Source organism: Paroedura picta, chromosome 11, assembly GCF_049243985.1.
Source record: "Paroedura picta isolate Pp20150507F chromosome 11, Ppicta_v3.0, whole genome shotgun sequence".
NCBI classification, from domain to species: domain Eukaryota; kingdom Metazoa; phylum Chordata; class Lepidosauria; order Squamata; family Gekkonidae; genus Paroedura; species Paroedura picta.
The window spans coordinates 12396916-12417428 of record NC_135379.1 but is presented as its reverse complement, the minus strand read 5'-3'; the positions used below and the strand labels follow the sequence as shown (position 1 = coordinate 12417428).

General features: G+C 45.0%; 1 protein-coding gene across 5 annotated transcripts in view; it reads right to left on the bottom strand.

Annotated features, from left to right (window-relative positions):
* EPC1 (enhancer of polycomb 1) overlaps positions 1–20513 on the bottom strand; it is a 54635-nt gene that overhangs the window by 25554 nt on the left and 8568 nt on the right. For 2 of the 5 annotated variants that reach the window (XR_013225649.1, XM_077304600.1), the window contains exons 1-2: positions 15132–16078; positions 5248–5407 (exon numbers count right to left, since the gene is read on the bottom strand). Coding sequence is in view for 4 of the 5 variants with exons in the window: in XM_077304600.1 (XP_077160715.1) it covers positions 5248–5407; positions 15132–15284 (313 nt within the window). In the remaining variant the exon portion in view is untranslated. Of the gene's footprint in view, positions 1–5247; positions 5408–15131; positions 16079–20513 lie in introns of those variants that run through there. The other 3 variants (XM_077304598.1, XM_077304597.1, XM_077304599.1) reach the window with 3 other exon arrangements.

The following is a 20513-nucleotide window of genomic DNA, read 5'->3' as shown; positions in this document are numbered from 1 at the left end:
AATATGGCTAAAGAGAGCTGAAAAAATACCCCCACCCACAAAAAAATCTTATTGGTATTTTTCAGTTATTATTTAAGCCAATTACAAATTCTCTGATCAGATTGGCCACCAGTACAGCTGTACTTTAATATAAACCATTTTTCTCAGCTTTTATTTGGGGAAATCAGCTATAGTGATTTGCAAGGGCAGCTGTGAGTGGCAGTATGAGACCTCCTCACCACATGCAAGGTCCTGGGGACAGCTTCTCCAGGGGTATAGTTTAAACCGCACTGCAGGAGAAGCCATGCCAAGCCCAGGGCTGAGATGACTTTAAAAAAAAAGCCCCCCCCCCCCTTTTCAGATCTATTGGACCTGAAAAATTCAATGATTCGCAAAAACAACAACAACAACAACAAAAAACAGATCAGAATACCATACTGGTATTTGTTGAGGATTTTTTAGGTCCAATAAACATGAATTTTTTTGTACTCCCAATATCAGGTGGTAACAAAATAATCAAGTTTCCTATAGAACAAATTTAGAGTCCAGGGGCACCTTTAAGACCAACAAAGTTTTATTCAAGTGATGAACTATTGTGTCCGTGCACAGTTCTTCAGATACAATGTCAGTGACATTGTAACTGAGGAAGTGTGTGTGCACACGGTAGCTCATCCCTTGAATAAAACTTTGTTGGTCTTAAAGGTGCCCCTGGACTCTAAATTTGTTCCGCTTCCTTGCGACCAACCCACTTGAAGTTTTCTATAGTTGCTTTTCATGTTGGAACAAATAGTTATGGAAAGGAAACAAGTTGTACATGTATTGAATCAAATGTTCTAAAAAGCAAACATCCTCAACGCAGACAACCCATTTTGAAAAGTATTTGATACAACTAAACGACCATGAAGATAAATGACTTTGAAGTTAAAGATAGAAATTATACATTTAAAAAAGACAGATTCTTAATTTCACAATAAAACTACAATAATACGTACACAGGTATCTTCTACATACTATTTTTATTGGCTCGTAGAATCATAGATGGAAGGGGCCATACACACCATTGTCCAACCCACTGCTCAATGCAGCATCAGTCTAAAGTAGGGGTAATCAAACTGCTGCTCTCCAAATGTTCATGGATTACAATTCCCATGGGAACTGTAGTCCATGGACATCTGGAGGGCCGCAATTTGACTACCCCTGTCTAAAGCATCCAACATAAGCATCTATCCAGCTGCTGCTTGAAGTCTGACAGTGAGGGGGAGCTCACCCCCTCCTTAGACACTCTTGACTGTGAAATTATCCCCCTAAAATCTAGATATTGTTCTACACATGTTTCCACAATGTAGAAAATTAAACTATAGAACTTGAAGAAGAATTATTCTGACCCCAGTTCGTAGCTTAATTGGGATTCTGAGATTGAAGCAGCCAAGTTATTTTCTATGAACACCAAATTTTCTGCTTAACATTCCAAATAATCTATGAAGTGTTCCAAAAGGATCTCTCCAAACTGACTGAAGGGGCAATATGCTGGTAAAAGACATTTAATTATAAGTAGTACAAAGTGATGCATAGAATGGGGGGGGGGGGGAATCGTAGGGTTTTTAAAATTACAAATATTTGTTAAAAATCCCCCCCATGCCACAGTAGACCTTGGGGGCACACTGGTTGGGAATCCCTGGATTAGGGCTTTCCCAGTAGAATGCAACATTCAGGGAAGATGGTATTATTAAAATACATCTCTGTATAGTGGGCCTTAGAGGAAAGCACCCATTCTTAGAACTGTGCCTAGAGCTTGAATAGAAAAGACTGTATTTGTCATAAAGTACAGAAAGCTATAGGCTTCCAATGGCCTTTCTCCAATGGATCTAGGCCACAATGTTCTGTACTAACTGTAACTTACGAATAGTCAACATTACTGTAACACAGTCAACCACAGCTATGTCCTTGTTGAAAACAGTCCCAGGCAACCCAGTTAATTTGTCAGTTACATTTGAAGGCATCTTTCAGGTACTGTTACATCTCCTCAATATTTAGGCATCTCCCACCATCATCACTTTGATCTTGTCTGCATTCAATTCAGCCTTGTAAGCTTTCAGGCAGACTTGTTTGACCTGACCATTGCACTTGGCTCAAATGCCAATGAAAACGACAAGCGAATATCATCAATGCTTTGATTTACTTCCTACCCATCCTTGTATCCTTCAACAGTGTTAAGACAGTGCCTTTTCAAATAAATATTTGCCTAAATGCTAATCAGTGTGGATGCTTTTCACCTTGTCAAGTACACTCTCTGGGGCCAGATGCTAAGAAAACTTATGCTGTGCTCTCCAAGGCTGTACTGAATATGCATCTTGATATATGGGTCAGGCAAACCAGGGAAGCTCTAAGCACATAGTTTTGCATTTACTTTCTCTTTCGCATTTATATGCAAAACAGTTTGCCCCAGGCAGTGTCTTTTGTTGGCCTAAGAGTGGGGAGAAGAATGACACTCTATTGCCAATGCTCAATCGCTAATTCACAGGCTTCCCCACATGACTATTTATGGTGTGCTCATGTTTTCATCTAGAAAACAATGGGAGGTGCAGCTAGAGTTCTGGACCCCCCCCCCTGCCCTTTTGTCAGTTTTTCCAAATGGAAAAATTGGAAATTTGGGGGAGTACTAAAAAAGAAAAGCTCCCACAAAATATTTTCTATTTTAGAATGAGTGAAATGCTTTTAAAGACAAGTTGGGAATACTGACGTCATACGGCTCTTAAATTCAAGATGCATTTCTACATTCTAGAAAGATATCTACCCCTCATGAAGGTAGCAATGCAAGGCTTTCATTGCTTTTCAATTGCTGCTTATGTTCTGTTGCCCTTTTGACCTGGCTGACTTCTTCAGCTCTCTAACAAGGCACTGTGACAAATACACCCACAAAGTAGTAGCTTATTGCCCTAACCTACTAGAGGGGAAAAGATTAGAAGAAGGTGCGGGCAGAAACTCTGAAAAATTCACTGAGAACCAAGCCCACTTCAACCAGATAGCAAAAATTAACATGTGCTAACATTGTAAGCTAATGTACCCAATGCTATTTTCCTTTTAAGTTCAGGAGATGACTGCAATTTTGCTTATATAAAAACCATGGCATTTATAATTTTTACATTTCACAAATACTTCAAATATTGGAGTTTTACACACTAGGTATGTTACAAATGATATATTCTATCTTAAAGCAATAAGATTAGTTCAGGTTTGATAGAATGGTGAAGCATTCCCATGTATTGTCAGGTGCATGTCCCACTCAGAGAATCAGAAGAAGAAGAAGAAGAGTTGGTTCTTATATGCCACTTTTCCCTACCCGAAGGAGGCTCAAAGCGGCTTACAGTCGCCTTCCCATTCCTCTCCCCACAACAGACACCCTGTGGGGTGGGTGAGGCTGAGAGAGCGCTGATATCACTGCCTGGTCACAACAGTTTTATCAGTGCCATGGTGAGCCCAAGGTCACCCTGCTGGTTGCATGTGCGGGAGCACAGAATCGAACCTGGCATGCCAGATTAGAAGTCTGCACTCCTAACCACTACACCAAACTGGCTCTCATCTTTTCCATCCCCTGCAATTCCCTGTTCATGATTAACCCACCACCAATTTTGCATCAATTTTTTTTGGGGGGGTTTGTTTGCTACTCCGACTGGTCTGGCCAATCTCTACTGCTAACTACTGAAGAACAATGCTTTACCATAGGGGTAGTCAAACTGCGCCCTTCCAGATGGCCATGGACTACAATTCCCATGGGAATTGTAGTCTATGGACCTCAGGAGGGCCGCAATTTGACTACCCCAGGTTTATCACATCCCCTGCAAAACGGAAGTATTCAACAAGAGTATTTCCTTTCATCTAAAATATTTAAATCACACTTCTATATAAAACTTATCCAAGATGTTTTACCCCATAAATTAAAAATCAAATCGCAACAAAGCCGTCATGTGATTTGAAGCACTGGTTGCAATAACCCTTGCTATTAAGCTTGATAGCAGCTGCGCTTTCTTCCCCCTTCTGAGGCTGCAATCATATCCACAGATACTTGAGAGTAGGCCCAATTAAAGTCAGTGATATTCATTTCTAAGAATTAGCTATGATGAAAGAGATCCTCTCCAGATTGCCTTGGCAAACTGGTATTTGAAGATACAGAATCATTTCATCCAAGGGGGATCCAAACGTTTTGAACACGATGGCACACTCTACGTCAGCTGTTGTCAATCAGGGTTCTGTGAAACCTTGGGGTTTCACCGAATGGGTGGGAATTTAATTTTTATACATTTTTAAAATTTGTTAAACATTGGTCATGTCAACCTACCCCCACACCAAATGGCCAATGATGGGCCTTGAGTGGGTGGGAAGGGGAGGGACCCTGAGTGGACATGTCCACAGCTCTGTTTCCCAACCATATTCTGCACGACTGTGCCATTGCTGGGCTTTCTCGAAGCCTGAAGAATGTTTTAGGGGTTTCTCAATGGTAAAAAGGTTGGGAAAGATTGTTCTATAGCATCAAGAGCGCCAAGGGGTCCTGGGTGGCCTCAGAGAACTGCTGATCTCCGGTTTCTTCACACGAAAACAGTCACACTCCTGATAGGGAGTGGCAGCAGAATCACAGAATCACAGAGTAGGAAGGGGCCATACAAGCCATCTAGTCCAACTCCCTGCTCACCGCAGGATCAGCCCAAAGCATCCTAAAACTCCAGTAGGCAGTCAAGAAACAGAAAGCTTTTGACCATCCTCTACTTGTCTGTCTTCCTTTTCTCAATGTCTGGGATAAATATTATCCATAAGGTAAAGGTATCCCCTGTGCAAGCACTGGGTCCTTGGGGTGATGCCCTCTAGCGTTTTCTTGGCAGACTCAATACGGGGTGGTTTGCCAGTGCCTTCCCCAGTCATTACCGTTTACCCCCCCAGCAAGCTGGGTACTCATTTTACCGGCCTCAGAAGGATGGAAGGCTGAGTCAACCTTGAGCCGGCTGCTGGGGTTGAACTCCCAGCCACATGGGCAGAGCTTCAGACTGCATGTCTGCTGCCTTACCACTCTGCACCACAAGAGACTCTTTATCCATAGCTCCTGGTAAACTCTGGGAACTGTACTTCTGAGCATGTCTGCCAGCAAGTGTGAAACTATTTACATTTATTCTTTCATATACTGCCTTCTAAAAGCTCTTTGCCAGAATGAGTCAGTTGGTTTCTGCAGGACTTAGACACAGGGACTAAATATTCAGTCATAAAAATATATATACTCACGCTGTATGTGAATAAGCTGCTTTGGCATCTTAAATTCTCCAGGATATATAGATTCATAATAAGCAATATTACTTTCTGCCTCTGGGACTGGTATGACCATATTATCCCTCTTCTCTCCATATACCTGCTGTGCTGAAATAGCCCGCTGGAGATGATGTTCCTAAAATTTAAGGGGAGGGGGAAAGGAAAGTGTCAGAACTCAATAAAACTATGATGTAAGAGGAAATTAGTTCAGCAGAAAGAGGATCACATATTTTTGAGGTTGGCATCTTCGTTCATAACTGAAATTAGTAGTCAGAGTCTGAATTCAGATCCCATGTTTCAAATACTTTCAACTTTGATCTTTCCAGTTCAGGTAAGTATACTGCAACCATGGTCAGGCAAATTAAGAAAGGAAGATGAAAAACTAAATGGGAGGAGAGGAAAATGAAGATGGATTGACAGACAGGGCACAGGAGTACATGAGCTTATAGCACACTCAAGAGTCCTTCAAATTATTAAGCCCATTTTACCACCACACTTCCTCTAATATTGATTTCTAAGCAGCTTATAACATCACATGATGCTCTGAGGGTCTGGTGGTCTTTAATTTTGAAGCAATTATATTTCAATGTATTTCTCAGGTCCACTTATCTCCTTGACTCACGTAGTCTCAATCATAGGCCGCTGGCTGCCTAAGAGCTTCACCATCACCACCACAATATGGCAATCACACATGCCCCACAACAGTCTAGTACATATCAAACAAACAACCTATGGCAGCCGTCAACAATCCTGTTAACCCTTTGGGAATTTTGAGGAGCGGGTGCCACCATAAAACAGCTGCTTCAAGGTACCAGGACTAGTCAAAATGTGACAGGTTACAGGCCAAGTATCCTATTACAGCTATTTCCTGGAGACTCAAAGGGGATGCCTCCTCATCCTTCTGGAACAACTGCTCTTCCAATGAAGTAGAAGAAAGCCAACACTTGCAACTTGCTTTGGGGATGAATCAAATGGGTATCAGTGAACATATCAGCAGGTACAGAGCCTACAGATACAACATAGGTGTCCATGGGGACAAGCTTTCCCTGAAATATTTTGATTCCAAATGTTCTACAATTCTCCAAAAACTTACAGTTCTCCTGAGCAATGTTTGAAAGACTCATTTAAATCATGTTATATATGTAATTAATGTTTAAACTGTCGACATCACCTTCCCAGAGAACCTGCCCATTTGATGCAATCCACTTTTAATTATTATTCAATTTATAGCCCCCCTTATTCCGAAGCTCAAGGCAGGTTACAGAAAAGTCATACCCCCAATATAAAACTCCTCCCCTAAAACCAGAGCCCCAATAAAACATCAAACTAGTGAAATTCCCTCCTCTACTCTGCAGACAGCCATCAGGGAGTCTGCTCGATCATCTAGTGTAGCCTGATCTGAAGAAGAAGAAGAGTTGGTTCTTATATGCTGTTTTTTCTCTACCTGGAGGAGGCTCAAAGCGTCTTACAGTTGCCTTCCCTTTCCTCTCCCCACAACAGACACCCTGTGAGGTGGGTAAGGCTGAGAGAGCCCCGATATCACTGCTCAGTCAGAGCAGTTTTATCAGTACCGTGGCGAGCCCAAGGTCACCCAGCTGGTTGTATGTGGGGGAGTGCAGAATCAAACCCAGCATACCAGATTAGAAGTCTGCACGCCTAACCACTACCCAGCCACAACCAAAGACCTGGCGGAAAAGCTCCATTTTACAGGCCCTGTGGAATGCTGATAGTTCCATCAGGGCTCTCACCTCTCCTGAGAACTCATTCCACCAGGTTGGCCTGACTCAAGGCCAGGAATATTTATCTCGAGCCAGGGACCTCTAACAGATTGGTACCTTCAGAGCAAAGAGCCCTGTGGGGGGGGGGGGGGGGCATAAGGACACAAGCAGTCTCTCAGATATGTAGGGCCCAAGCTGTGGATGGCCTTAAAGGTTAAACCAGGACCTTGAACTTGATCCAGGTCAGAACTGGCAACCAATGCAACTGCCTCAGCACCGTTTGGATATTGGCCATCCAAGGTGTACCAGTGAAGACCCTAGCAGCTGCATTCTGTATCATCTTCATTTCAGAGATCATCAATTGGCACCACAAAACAACACACATGGTTGCTGATATATTTATAACACTGGTGTATTCCTAGAACACGTAATATTTAAAAGCAAGATACCATAGATTATCTTGTCAATCATGCTTCTTAAATTAGAATCCCATTAAGAATCAATCCAAGCAATTTGTGGTTAGCATTTTATACTTGAGCAGTTAGTCAACAATAAGATAATCACCTTGCTTAGTAAGCCTGAAAGGTGTGCATGTGTAATACTTGGCACATGAGCCTTCAAAATTAGTAGCCAAAAAAAAGGATTGTTTTCACTTCCAGAGTATTCTGGAAGCTGTAAGCCAGAACAGTCCATCATCAAGGGAATTAATAACATGCTGGCAGGGGCTCATGGGAATTGTAGACCATGAACATCTGGAGGGCCACAGACTACCCCTGCCTTAGAGTGCATGTGCGTGTGTGGAGGGGGTTCATAACATTTGCAGTGAGAGAACACATGGCATTTGAACAAGAAAAAGTAGAAATCTATGAGGAAACTTTAGATCTTCTTTGTGATAACACTATAGGTATCACTGCTGTCCCTTTAAGCATTTTTGCCTCACTTGTGTATGTGTGCTTATCACTATCCTTTTTAAAAACTGGTATCAAGAACATTTTAAATTGTACTGTGGTGGAGGGGAAAACATGTGAAGGAAGGGTGGGAAGATTCTGTCAAGAACGTATTGGGAACAAGAGTTATTTTACAAACAACAGACATGAAAAATACTCGGATCCTGGCTACATGTAAAAAAGAATGGCGAGAGATATCAATTTAATTTATTTTTGGCAAAGGATAAAACTTTTCCAGACTGCTTTAATCAGGCTTTAATTGCAGTTTTGTGTGTGCATGTTTTCCTGCATAAAATGTGATGGGGAGTTTTTGGAAGGCATGGGGAATGGGGGTGGCATTTTTATATTTACTTGGTTGGTGTCGGGGAAAGTTCCTTAATCTTTGTGCTGGACTGATTCTGAATACGTTCAGACTGTTGCCTAACGCAGCATTCCATTCTCTTCACTGGTATGTATGCGTTGAGGACGTGCTGGTCAAGTGAACGGAACCAAGCACAAGATGGGCAAAGGTGACATTCAAGAAAAATAACTGAGAAGTTTAATTATATCCTGAGATACACAATAACTGGAGTCAAGTCAAACACATGATTAGCTTGAATCTCAGAAAGCTGCTGAAGCATACCAATAACATTTTCCCAAGCTCCTCTGGGAGTCTGTGGGAAAACATTTCAAACTTTGGCCAGATTAGCTTTTCTTTAGTCCATTTGCACAACAGGATCATAAAACATCTATACACTGTCTTTTTGTGTCAAGATCCACAACAGAGGTGGCAGAATGCACACGCTCCCAAGTTAACATCCTTACATTGAACATTCAATGTGGCCCCCAACTGCAGATTATGGTAATTCTTATGACGAGAAAACACAGATAATTATCTGAAAAGTTAAAGGGGGGGGATCTCTCCAAACAGAGGAGCATTGTCTGCACCTGCAGAGACATAGGCAACATTCCTCTGTCAACCTGACACAAGTGGAAGATAGAGGGGGAACCGCCACTGCATCAGTCAGATACGCAGAGGTACTGGAAGTGGGCAGGAAAATGGAAGCCATCCCTCCTCATCTCTACAAAGTTGCAGGGAGGATGAGATGCGGAAGGTCTGCTGGGTAGGCAGACAGAGTATCAAGGAGGACTGTGGTCAGAGGGGCAGGCAGGCAGTATTAGAGGGAAGATCAGATTGGCAAGCAGGCAAAGGAGGAGGAAAGTGGATGAGATTCCCTCCGCTCTTATACCAGTAAGTTTCTCTGTGGATCAATGTGGAACTGTTTGGGGGGGGGCAGGGAGTGGAAAGGGTGATTGCCTGACTCTGAGCCACTGTCACTGCTTGAGCCGGGCTGGCAGAAGGAGGGAATGGGGTTCCCATCACACGTGAGTTTCATGGGTCACCTGCTTGTTTTAGCATGCCTACAAGTACTGTTATTCTGCCTTTCATGGTAGCACACCTTGCTCTGGAGCAACAAGTTATTAGCTTCAACCGCTGGAAAGCACTTGATTCCCATGCAGGCATTTCTTTCAGACTTTTCAAAGGTTGGCATTTGCACCTTTATCTCTAGTCTAATATAATCCACTACCTCATGGATCATGATGGCAAGTAATGAACAAGGGAGATGGGCAGTAACATTCATGCTATGTTACTATGTTATACTAGTTATATATACGTTATGTAATACTATGCTATGTTAAGCTATGAACCTGCAACTTAAGTTATGAACTAACCCTGAAAACTTGTTGTAACAGGATTCGCTTCTATTGCCTAGTTTTTTAGGCAGTAATTCAACTAATTCAAGGCAGTGAGGTCAACTTCTATATGCCTACATAGCCTGGGACATTCAAACCCATACAAGCATCTTCCTTATATGAAGACCTTGTCAGTATGGAGCACACTTGCCAGGCCCCTCCTGCCCACCAGTGGGAGATGGGGAGTATTAGGCTTGCCAGACACAGGTTGGGAACTCCTAGAGATTTGGGGATGGAGCCTGGGGAGGACAAGTACTTCAGCGGAGTATAATGACACAGAGTATACCCTCCAAACCAACCATTTTCTCCAGTGGGACTGATCTATGTAGTGAAGATAACCTGCAATTCTGGGAGGATGGCCAGAGGCCATCTGGGATTCTGAGGCTCTGGAGCAGGGGTAGTCAAACTGCGGCCCTCCAGATGTCCATGGACTACAATTCCCAGAAGCCCCTGCCAGCGAATGCTGGCAGGCGCTTCTGGGAATTGTAATCCATGGACATCTGGAGGGCCGCAGTTTGACTACCCCTGCTCCAGAGCCTCAGAATCCCAGATGGAGGGCCGCAGTTTGACTACCCCTGCTCTGGAACATTTTCCCAAAAAAACATTCAGGAAAACATATCTGCACCTAGACACACATTTAAGAAGGCATTTGGTCAGTATAAGATGGCTACATAATTTGGCTCGTGTTTCTTGGTAACGACTTGATTTTGATGTTCTTACTATAGTCGTTTACACAATTATGCAAGTATTTTTGATTATACAAGGAATGCAAATTGTCTCTGCACATGATTGAAGGACCAGATGCTACTACTATTGAGGCTCTGATGAGAAGACATTGAAATAAACTATTTGCTGAGTTCAAAGCATCATATTCTGGAATCAGAACACATGACCCGCAAGGCGTAAAAACTGAGTGCTTACAGATACTGTTCAAAGTGACATAACAAGCTGAAACAATTAATGTGTATAGATACAGGGTCTGTTATCAAAATGGAAATGCCTAATGACTGGGGAGACTAAGGGACCCACACACTGAAAGTGTGCAGGAGAGGTGCAAGGGGTAGGAGACAGAGGCCAGAGAAAAACACTGCAGCAGCGTAAGTGAAAGATTAAGATGCTCCAATGCACATTTGCCTGGGAGTAAGACCCACTGAATGCATGATGCTTTAGGATGCTTTGGGCTGATCCTGCGTTGAGCAGGGGGTTGGAATAGATCCTGTATGGCCCCTTCCAACTCTATGATTCTATGATCGTTACTGCCAAACTAGCATACTAAGATGTAAGCGGCCAGGAGGAGCCACTGAGAGAAGAGCCTTCAAATCATGACACACTCCCTTTTCTGCACTCTCAGTATATATAGATTTCCACTCCTCAAGCCCAAACAGCAAAATACTGATAAGAGCCTAGGCTACTTGGCCAAGGGCTTTTTCTGCAGGGTCAGGTAGTTCTAAAAACAGATGCTGAAATTGTGTTCCAAAAAAATCAGACTTCTATCAAATGAGGCAGAGAACAAAATCTGACAGCAGGTGCTCAAGTGCCTTGTTCTGGTTAGTTCAATATGATCAGATAGTCAAAACTAAACAGGGTCCAGCATTGGTCACCAGTAGGATGGGGAAGCCACCAAAGAATTCCAGGGTTGCGATGCTGAGGCAGCCAATGGCAAATGACCTCGGAACATCTTCTGCCTTGAAAACCCTAGGGCAGGGGAAGTCAACCTGTGGTCCTCCAGATGTTCATGGATTACAATTCCCATGAGCCCCTGGCAGGGGATCGCCATGAATTGCCTGTGATTTGACAGCACTTTCCACCACCACTACCAAGTTCTCAAATAAAGAAATTTAAACATGTTTCCACTTGGAAATTCATATTAATGCAGGCATTTGATCTTGCCCTTGTGGAAAAGGGGCATGAGTCATCTGTCTCTGGACCTCACTTGACCTGATTTTTTGGCAACAAACCTGTCAACACTAAAGCTCACATTTTATTCTGAGACCAAGAGCAGATCTGAAGCCTATGTGAAAGCTTTTTTGGGGGGGGAGGGGGTGTTGCAGTTTACTAGTAGTTTTCAAGACCATCAACTATAGCCGTATTTTGGACTGTAGCAAACAATTCCAGGACGTAAGACAGAAAGATGGATCAATTTGTCCTTTCCTATTAGCAGCTTATGATATTAGCAGCACGTACTTTAAATTAATGCTATTGCATAAATAGTTACACTGAGGAGTTTCATTCAACAAGTTGTAACAATCAAACCAATCAGCATAGTTCATAAGATTATAAAACAAAATGCACACCACTTCCTCTACCTGCACTGTGGAGATTCATTATAGAAAAAACTAGTACTTATAATAGAGCTCTTTCTCAGAATGTTTTCATTAAGATTATATAGCATTCTTGACATTTCAAGCAGTTACCAAGCTTCACATTCTACTTCTCCCACTGACAAATAAAGGAGAATTCTTGCATGAACAACTATAGGCTCTGGGAAACTGCCTTTAGAATACTTGTCGCCCAAACCCATGCAATGATCAGAACATGACCGTTTATGCACTGGAGGTTTCATGCTGGGCTGCAGGCTGAAGTTTTAGTCATGGCAAGTTGCCACACCTCTTCCTGCACCCACATGGGGGAGCATTTGGCCTGGTGCACTTCATCAGCCCCCGATCTGTGCTCCTGACAGGGGGGTGGGGGAGTGAAGTTCCCAGTGCATAAACAGTCCATATGAGACTATTAATGGCATTAGATGCACCTGAAACTGCAGGAGATTAAGTTTTAGATACATCATGGCCAGCTTTTCTTCCTTGGAACCTGCTACAGGATGTAGACAAGAAGTTTGCAGACTCATTCTACAATGTGTTTGCATGCTAATTCTTGGCTACTCATGACTAGATAAAACACCAAGCAGTCTTTCCGGTTATTAAAATACTATACCCCTTTAACATCTTTTTAAAGGATAGCTAGTTTGTACAACTACATGTGTGCATTCACTTGGACCCATCTTGTAAATTTTGGTGGGCAGGGCTTGAAACGCAGCTGCTTCTTGACCAGGATATACAAATATAATAGGCTGTGTATTAATGCAATTCCACTAATTTATTTATTTACATTATTATTTATAGCCTCACTTTCTCACTGGGACTCAAGGCAGATCACACAGTCAATACAATTAACAAGATGGGACATTCAATTAGAATTTGGGTTGCGGAGCCAACCAGATGTCCTAAAGCCAGAACTGAAGCAAGACATGTGTTAGCATGATACATTAAATTATGCGAAACAAACCACTCACAGCAGTACACACCACAGTCCCCAGTAATTTATCCAAATAACTCTGTAAAGTCTTTTGTACAGGGCTATACTATTGTCTGAGTAGAAAAGCCCTCTTGAACAATTCAGTTTCTCATATATAGTTTAAAATTAAGGCAATTAAAAATGCAAACACATGTTTTGGGAAAGATTAATTCCACAGAGAGAAATATCAAGCTACTGAGGGACGAAAAGAAAACACAACAGAACTGGACATTCTGGGTTAGAAAACTGTGTGTGCTCAGAAGAAAGAACCATTGAGTTCAATGGGACTTACTTCCAAGAAACTGTGTGCAGGAGTGCTGCCTAACTTTTGCTACTTGTTTCTTCACGTGCTCAAATCTGCCATTCTATTTACTTTCACAGCACTGTATGATGGCCAAAATAAGTGATAGAAATCAATCTTAAGATCTTTATAGACATTTTGCTCAATCAAAGGACAATGATGCTGATGTTTTTAACAAGAGCATTACTGACTCCTCTGTGGTCAATCTTTATTTTGAGTTAACTACCTACTTTTTAAAAAATACACCAAAAATCATTATATTTTAAACTATATATGTATGCTACGTCTAGTAATACATGACAAAAAGTTTATCGTATTTCATAAATACAGTTTAAGAACTCCAAAGACTGTCACATGTTCAAATCCTGCTTCTACGTGAACTTTCTACGGAGACACACACCTCTTTATAGAACACCTTACTGAAAACACAGGCCAGCTGGAAATGTACACAGTTTCTTTCTTGGACAACTGAGTTGCGACTGAGAACTTAACAGCCGGTTCTTCCAGCTTTCGAAAGGTAATGCCAGCTACATTTTAGCTGCAATGGGAAAACTAGGCAAAGCTGTCAGTTCACTATAACCCAGCAGCAGCCCTGCAGCCATTCGGGTCGCTGCTTTAAATTCTATTCCGCTTCAGAATAAGTGAATTCAGCCACACCAGGTTGACTTTGGTAGATAAGCGGCAGTGGTATCATTTCTATCATTCCCTCCAATTATTGACTTGTAACTACAATGCCACAGCCGTCCTATTAAACAAACCCTTAGCGCGGAAATGTCACTCAAAGGCAGCAGGAAAAAGGGATTGAACTCTGCAGAAGCACTTCCATTTCTAAAATTATTCTTCTTATATCTTTGTTTTTAAAAATTATCAGCCCACTCGAGGAGGGGCGATGCTGCAGGCAATCTCTCCCTGACTTGAACCCGACAGGTGTTTCTTGGGTAAGGTGACCAGATTTTAACATTGGTAAAGCGGGACAGCATTGACCGGGGGGGGGGGGGGGGTGTTCTTGATTTAAAATTTGGTCTATATGGAGCAACAAAAATTTTCATAGAATGCACAGAACGCAAAAATAGTATTGAAATGTATATTTTTACTTGCAACATATGTACAATTTGCCAGGTGCCCCCAGACGTCCCTCCAAAAGTGGGACAATCTGGTCACCTTATTCTTGGGGCAACAACAGTGAAGTGGGTTTCTTAAGGAAAGGGGAGAGGGGACCGCGGGCCGTCGGACACCTGCAACATTGGCGCTTTCCGCGTTTCCCTGCCCTCTCCTTTTCATTCTGCGCCCTCAAACTTTACGACAGCCGTTCGGACCCAGCCGCAGAGAAGCAGAAGCGCGAGAGACCCGGACCGCGTTGGATGCCGCCGCTGCCGCCGCATCGCACGTGGCCGCCCGGGTGTCACCGACTCGCGCTCCCCGGCCGGGAAAGCTACTCCACCTGGGCGGCCGCCCGGCTCCCCATCGCGGCTCCCGAGCGCCCCCTAGCGTCCGCGCGGCGGCGCGCCACCCTCTCGGGCCCATCCCAACGAAACCAGCGGCACAACAAAATGGCGGCCGGCCGCCACGTCACGTGACACCCTTTGTGCCTTTCGGGGGGCCGCGGCGAGCCCGGCCCGCGGCGGCGGCGCTCCAGGCCGAGGCGGAGGGCGCCCCCGGAGGCAAGGCGGCGGGGCTGCCGGGGCTCCGCGCGGCGCCCTCTCCCCGAGTGAGCGTGGGGGAGGGGGGGCGGCGAGGAGAGGAAGGAAGCGGGGAGAAAATGGCGGCCATTTTGTGCTTGCGCAGAGGCGGCGGCGGCGGGGGCGCGGGGCGATGGCGGGGCCCGGGCCGGCCGGGCGGCGCAGGGTCGGGCGGGGGTCTCTCACGTACCGACTCCTCTTCCTTCTCCATGCCCGTGGGCATCTGCGGCACGGCCCGGTTGATGGAGGCATACTCGGCCAGGTCGGGCAAGTCCTCGCAGCGGAAGACGGGAAGCGGCTTAGACGCGTCCAGCGCCCGGGCCCGGAACGACAGTTTGCTCATGTTAGTCGTCGGCGGCTGCTCGGGCGGCAACTGCTCGGGCGGCTGCTGCGGCGGCGGCGGCGGCGGCTCCGGGCGAGGCGGCGGGGGGGGAGGCCGCGGGAGCGCTCCGAGCTGAGAGCCGGACCCCGCCGAGCGCTCTCATGGAGGGACCGGGGCTCCCGCGGCGGGGCGGGGCTCGCTCCGAGGCGGGTCCCAGCGGCGCCGGCTGGCGCGGCTAGGCTGGGGCGCCGATTCCGCTCCTCCGCCGCTCCGGCTCCGCTCAAGACGCCACGGCCAACATGGCCGACATTAAACCTCGACTGGCCGCCTCTTTCAGCCAACCCCAGCGCCACAGCCATTCCCACACTGCATCGCGCACAGGCGCGGGCACGGCGCGGCCGAGGACGGGGGGGGGGAGGAAGAGGAGGGGGCGCGCCGCGCGGGCACGGGAGGGGGAAAACGGCGCCCGGGCACACGGCAGCGAGGGGACACCCGTGTGTGTGTGGGGGGGGGGGGGCTTTCGTGAGGGGACCCGCACTCCGGGGCGGCCCGGCCCGGCAGGTCCCTTCAGAGGGGCGGACGGGGCTGGCGGCGCTCGGGAATCCCTTCGCGCTTAGCGGGGAGCGAGGGCTCCGTCACTGCCGCCGGCGGGAAGGAGAAAGGAGAGGCTTCAGCGGCTGACGGGGGCCGCCCGCCTCCTCCTCTCCACGCCGGGCAAGCGGCGCCGCGGGGCCGGGGGGCATCCCCCGAGGTGAGGTGGGGGCCCGTTGCCCCGTCCCTCTCGAGGCTTCAGAGGGCGGCGAGGCTCCTGGGCTTGCTCTGGAAGGCAGGGCTCTGTGACACCGGCCCGTTCCATGGAACGGGAGGCAAAGCACTTCTCGCCTGGGGAGACGGTCACAGACGAGTGCCCTGTCATCAACTGTCCTCCCCCCCCTCCCTTTTCCTAATTAGGATTTCAGTCTGTGGGAATCAGTAACAAATTTCTTTTAGAAACCTTTAACGGGATGCGCTCCAGCAGCGTTTCACATCCCCACTGCTAGGATTGTGAGCCTCCTTCTACTTTTATCTACTGGCCCTCGCCTGACGTCCCTTGGCTTGTTGACACTTTTCTGAGGCACAGATGCATGCACATGGCTGGCTGTTTACAAGGGTCATAGAATCCTAGCGTTGGACGGGGGCCAGGGTAGTCAACCTGTGGTCCTCCAGATTTCCAGGGACTACAATTCCCATGAGCCCCTGCCAGGGTTTGGTCATCGGAATTGTAGTCCATGGACATCTGGAGGACCACAGGTTGACTACCCCTGGTCTAGACCACCCCCCTGCTCAATGCAGGATCAACCTAAAGCAGCCTTTCTCAACTTTTTTACCTGAACCATTCCTCAGGGTTCAAGAAACCCCAGAAGTGGTGCAACCATGCAGAATATGGTTGGTAAGCAGAGCTGCGTACATGGCATGTACTACATGCCCACCTGGGGCACTTCCCCTCCCCCCCATCCAGACCCTTCAGCCAGACCCTTCATGTTCAGGTCAACGTGAACATATTTGGCCATATCACTCAAGAAATGTTTAACAAACTCTAAAAATGTATAAAACATTAACTCCCACCCATTCAGGAAACCCTTACAGGGTGGGCAAGAAAGTCTGGCCTAAAGCATCCCAGATATGTATTTGTCCAGCTGCTGCTTAAAGACTTTCAGTGAGGATCTGTGGATTCAATCACTCATGTACTACTGGCATGAAACAAGAACTAGAATAGGCCAGCTTTATACTCCTGAACCTTTAACCGGATGCGCTCCAGCAGTGTTTCACATCCCCACGCCTAGGATTGTGAGCTGGTCCCTGGATTGTACTATTTCAACCTCAAAGTGGGGGCTTACCTGAGGGAGTGCTCGTCTATACACAATTCTACAATGGAAACTAGAAATTATTGAGCCTAACCCCCCTCCACAACATTCTCTGTGCTGGTTCTGTCTGTGTGTGTGAGCACAAGAAATGGGGATGGAATAGGCAGGCAGTATTCACCTGCAGGAGTCTGAAGTTGTACAGTCCTGACGTATGCTGTTTGCAAAAAAAACAAAACAAAAACCCTGCCATCAGTTCCCCTCTAAAGGATGCAGGGGGACTAAACCGCATGGACTAGAAGTTTTGTATATATTCTTTATCTTAATGTAGCTGCAGTGTCAAATGTGTGTTAATGGGAGGAAAAGTATTTTGTAGCTGCATTTATACATAGTCACAAATCTTTTGCATGTTTGAGACAACTGTCCCATCCTTGACAGTGTCATACATGGACCTAAAAGCATAGTTATGCAGGAATAAGCCCCATATAATGTATGTTTATTATGGTTTACACCACAAAATTGAATATGCATATAAGAGTAGGTGACACACATTCTAACACACACATCTCATTTCCATGTAATTTCTTACCCTGTACAAGTGAACAACCATATATTCATCTGGGAATCTTTGAAGCTTAGGACATGAAGCCACTTGACAGATTAAACAAATTTAAGAAGGGGGAAATTATAAGACATAAGCCTTGCTGAAAGTGGACCACAGGGTCCATTAGCAAGTTCCAACTCTACGTACTGATCAGTTACTCCAATCAACATTTTAAATTGCAAACCTTCCCCCTGGAGTTGTAAAGCTGTAAAGATATACTAGAATCAGTGTTAGGATTGCTTGGCAAACTTTAAAAATCAGCCTATGGAATGTGTGTGGGCTATACAGATAATTAATTTGGGTTGAAGATTACTTGAAAGTAAATCTGAGCTGAGTTCAATGATACTTGTACCTAATTAAGAAAAAATGAAGAGTCTCCTGACTCCTTAAAATGAGACAAGATTTTATTCCCAACATGAAGCATTGTGGAGTAGATCCCGTTTAGTCAAATGCATGTTACAGGGGATGAGCAATAGGATTGTGAGTATCCTGCATTGTGCGGGGAATTGGACTAGATGACTCAGGAGATCCTTTCCAACCCTGTTATTCTATGATTCTATGTAGTGGGTCTTGACTAGGAAGTCATTCATATACGGGGTCTATGGAATAATCTTCTTACAGTGATATTAGACTCTAGCTTTTTATTTCCTTTGTTATACCGGACTAACACAGCTACTCCTCTCAACCCAACTAAATGTACACTGGATTTTTCATAGGTAAGTATGCAACTGCAGTTCAAATTTTGATCCATCAGTTATATTCTACAGACTATGCATATCTTACGTGCCACTGAAACTGTCTTCCATCCTGATCCTATTTTCCTACTGAAAAAAAAGTCAACTAAATTCATTATTTCCAAGTGAAGAAACTTAAGAGCTTCAAATGCAGGTAGAGCTGCTTAACTCTTGTGAACCACAAGGACATGCTGTAAAGACAGCTTGCCTGTAGAACTAAAGGACCTCTATATTAAAACCTAATTTGTAGATTTTATTTAAAGTTGTGTTTTTCAGTGTCTATGGAAATAAGCAATACTGTTTACTTATATTTATGTGAATATAACTGAACTGGTTGATTTCCTTGGCATTATATACATCACCTTCCAAAAAGCTTTGGAAATAATTCCTTATCAAAGGCTTATGAGTCACGAGATAAAGAGGGCAGGTCCTCTAATGCAGGGATGGTCAACCTGTAGTCCTCCAGATGTTCATGGACTACAATTCCCATGAGCCCCTGCCGGCAAATGCTGGCAGGGGCTCATGGGAATTGTAGTCCATCGACATCTGGAGGACCACAGGTTGACTACCCCTACTCTAATGGATTAGTGACTGGTTAACAAGCCAAGTAGGTGGACACAGCTCATAATGGAGGGAACGTAAACCCTGGCGTTCCACAGGAATTGGTATTGGGATCCGTGCTGTCTAATTTGTTCAACAATCTGAGATTGAGATGGGCAGTGAATTGGGCCCGTTTACCAAAGATAATGTTATTCAGGGTAGTGAAAACAAAGGAGTTCATGAAGATCTTCAAAAGCATCTCTCAAAGCTGGATGCCAAAATATAAAATGATTAATTTAATTGATTAATACTTAAAGCCTAAATGTAAGTATATGCCATGGTGATTGGATTTGAACTGGAGATGACTTATGATGAAAGACATTTTGAGGCTCTGGTGCATCACTTGATGAAACGTCAGCTCAGTGTGTGGCAAGTGAAAACAGTGTTGGGCAACAGATGCAGGTGGACAAAAACAATTTACTTCTTCTGTCCAAGAGTAATTAACATCACTATGCAGGATGCGGCCCCTAGTTTAATTGGTTTTAAAAGGGACTTAGGCAAACAAATGGTGGATAGAACCATCAATAATAATAACATCTCCATGTTCTGAGGCAGTAATCCTCTCACTACTAGTGCTAGAGGGGCAACAACAAGGGTAAAGTAAATTATTCTCATAGGCCTTCAAGGGAATACTGTTGGCTACTGTGTGAAACTGCTGACAGTTACAATGTTTACTTTCTTTAGTTGTTTTATTATATTAGAATATTAAATGCGTAGGAAAGGTGGTACAGCCCATTAATGCAATGAACTCTGCGGCTTTCTGAGAGCCACATCTGCAATTATATCAACTGTATGCCCTCTGCACCACTCCAAACACACATACATATATTCATATATGTAACTATAAACTTTTAAGATCGATTCATGTGGGTCGCCCTGTTGGTCTGATGCAGCAGAACACAGGTACCTTGTATCTTGCATAAAACTCTGTTGGTCTTAAAAGTTGCCACTGGACTCAAACTTTGTTCTATAATCTTTTTTCACTAGTCTGTGCATGTATGGTTGTCTTTCCCAACCACTGCTGAACCTTAGCATCTTTCCACCTACTCCTTACCACAAGGCAAATTAATGCAGACAGGAAACTGAGAATGCCAGAGGAGAGCAAGTGGACTGGAGAAAGGGGAGTAAAACCACCACCAGCTCACTGTGACTACCCTTGCGCTTGTCCTGGTTGTCTTCTGTATAGCCACACTGCTCTCCTCTTTGTTACTTCCTGGGTTCTGGAATGAGAGTGCAAAGGCTTTGGGGAGGACCTGGAACTTTACTGCCATTTCTGGCATGATGCCCACACCTCAGCAACCTGGCAGTTTACCTATCCTCCAGTGACAGCTCTTTCAAAGTGTGAACCATCTGCCAATCACAAGCCCTACCAGGCAATGGCATTACATTCCTGGGACATGGAGCAAGTGTCACATCAGCAGAAGAGATACAGGTAGCATATCAAAGAGCCACATGGGGATCTTAAGCTAGT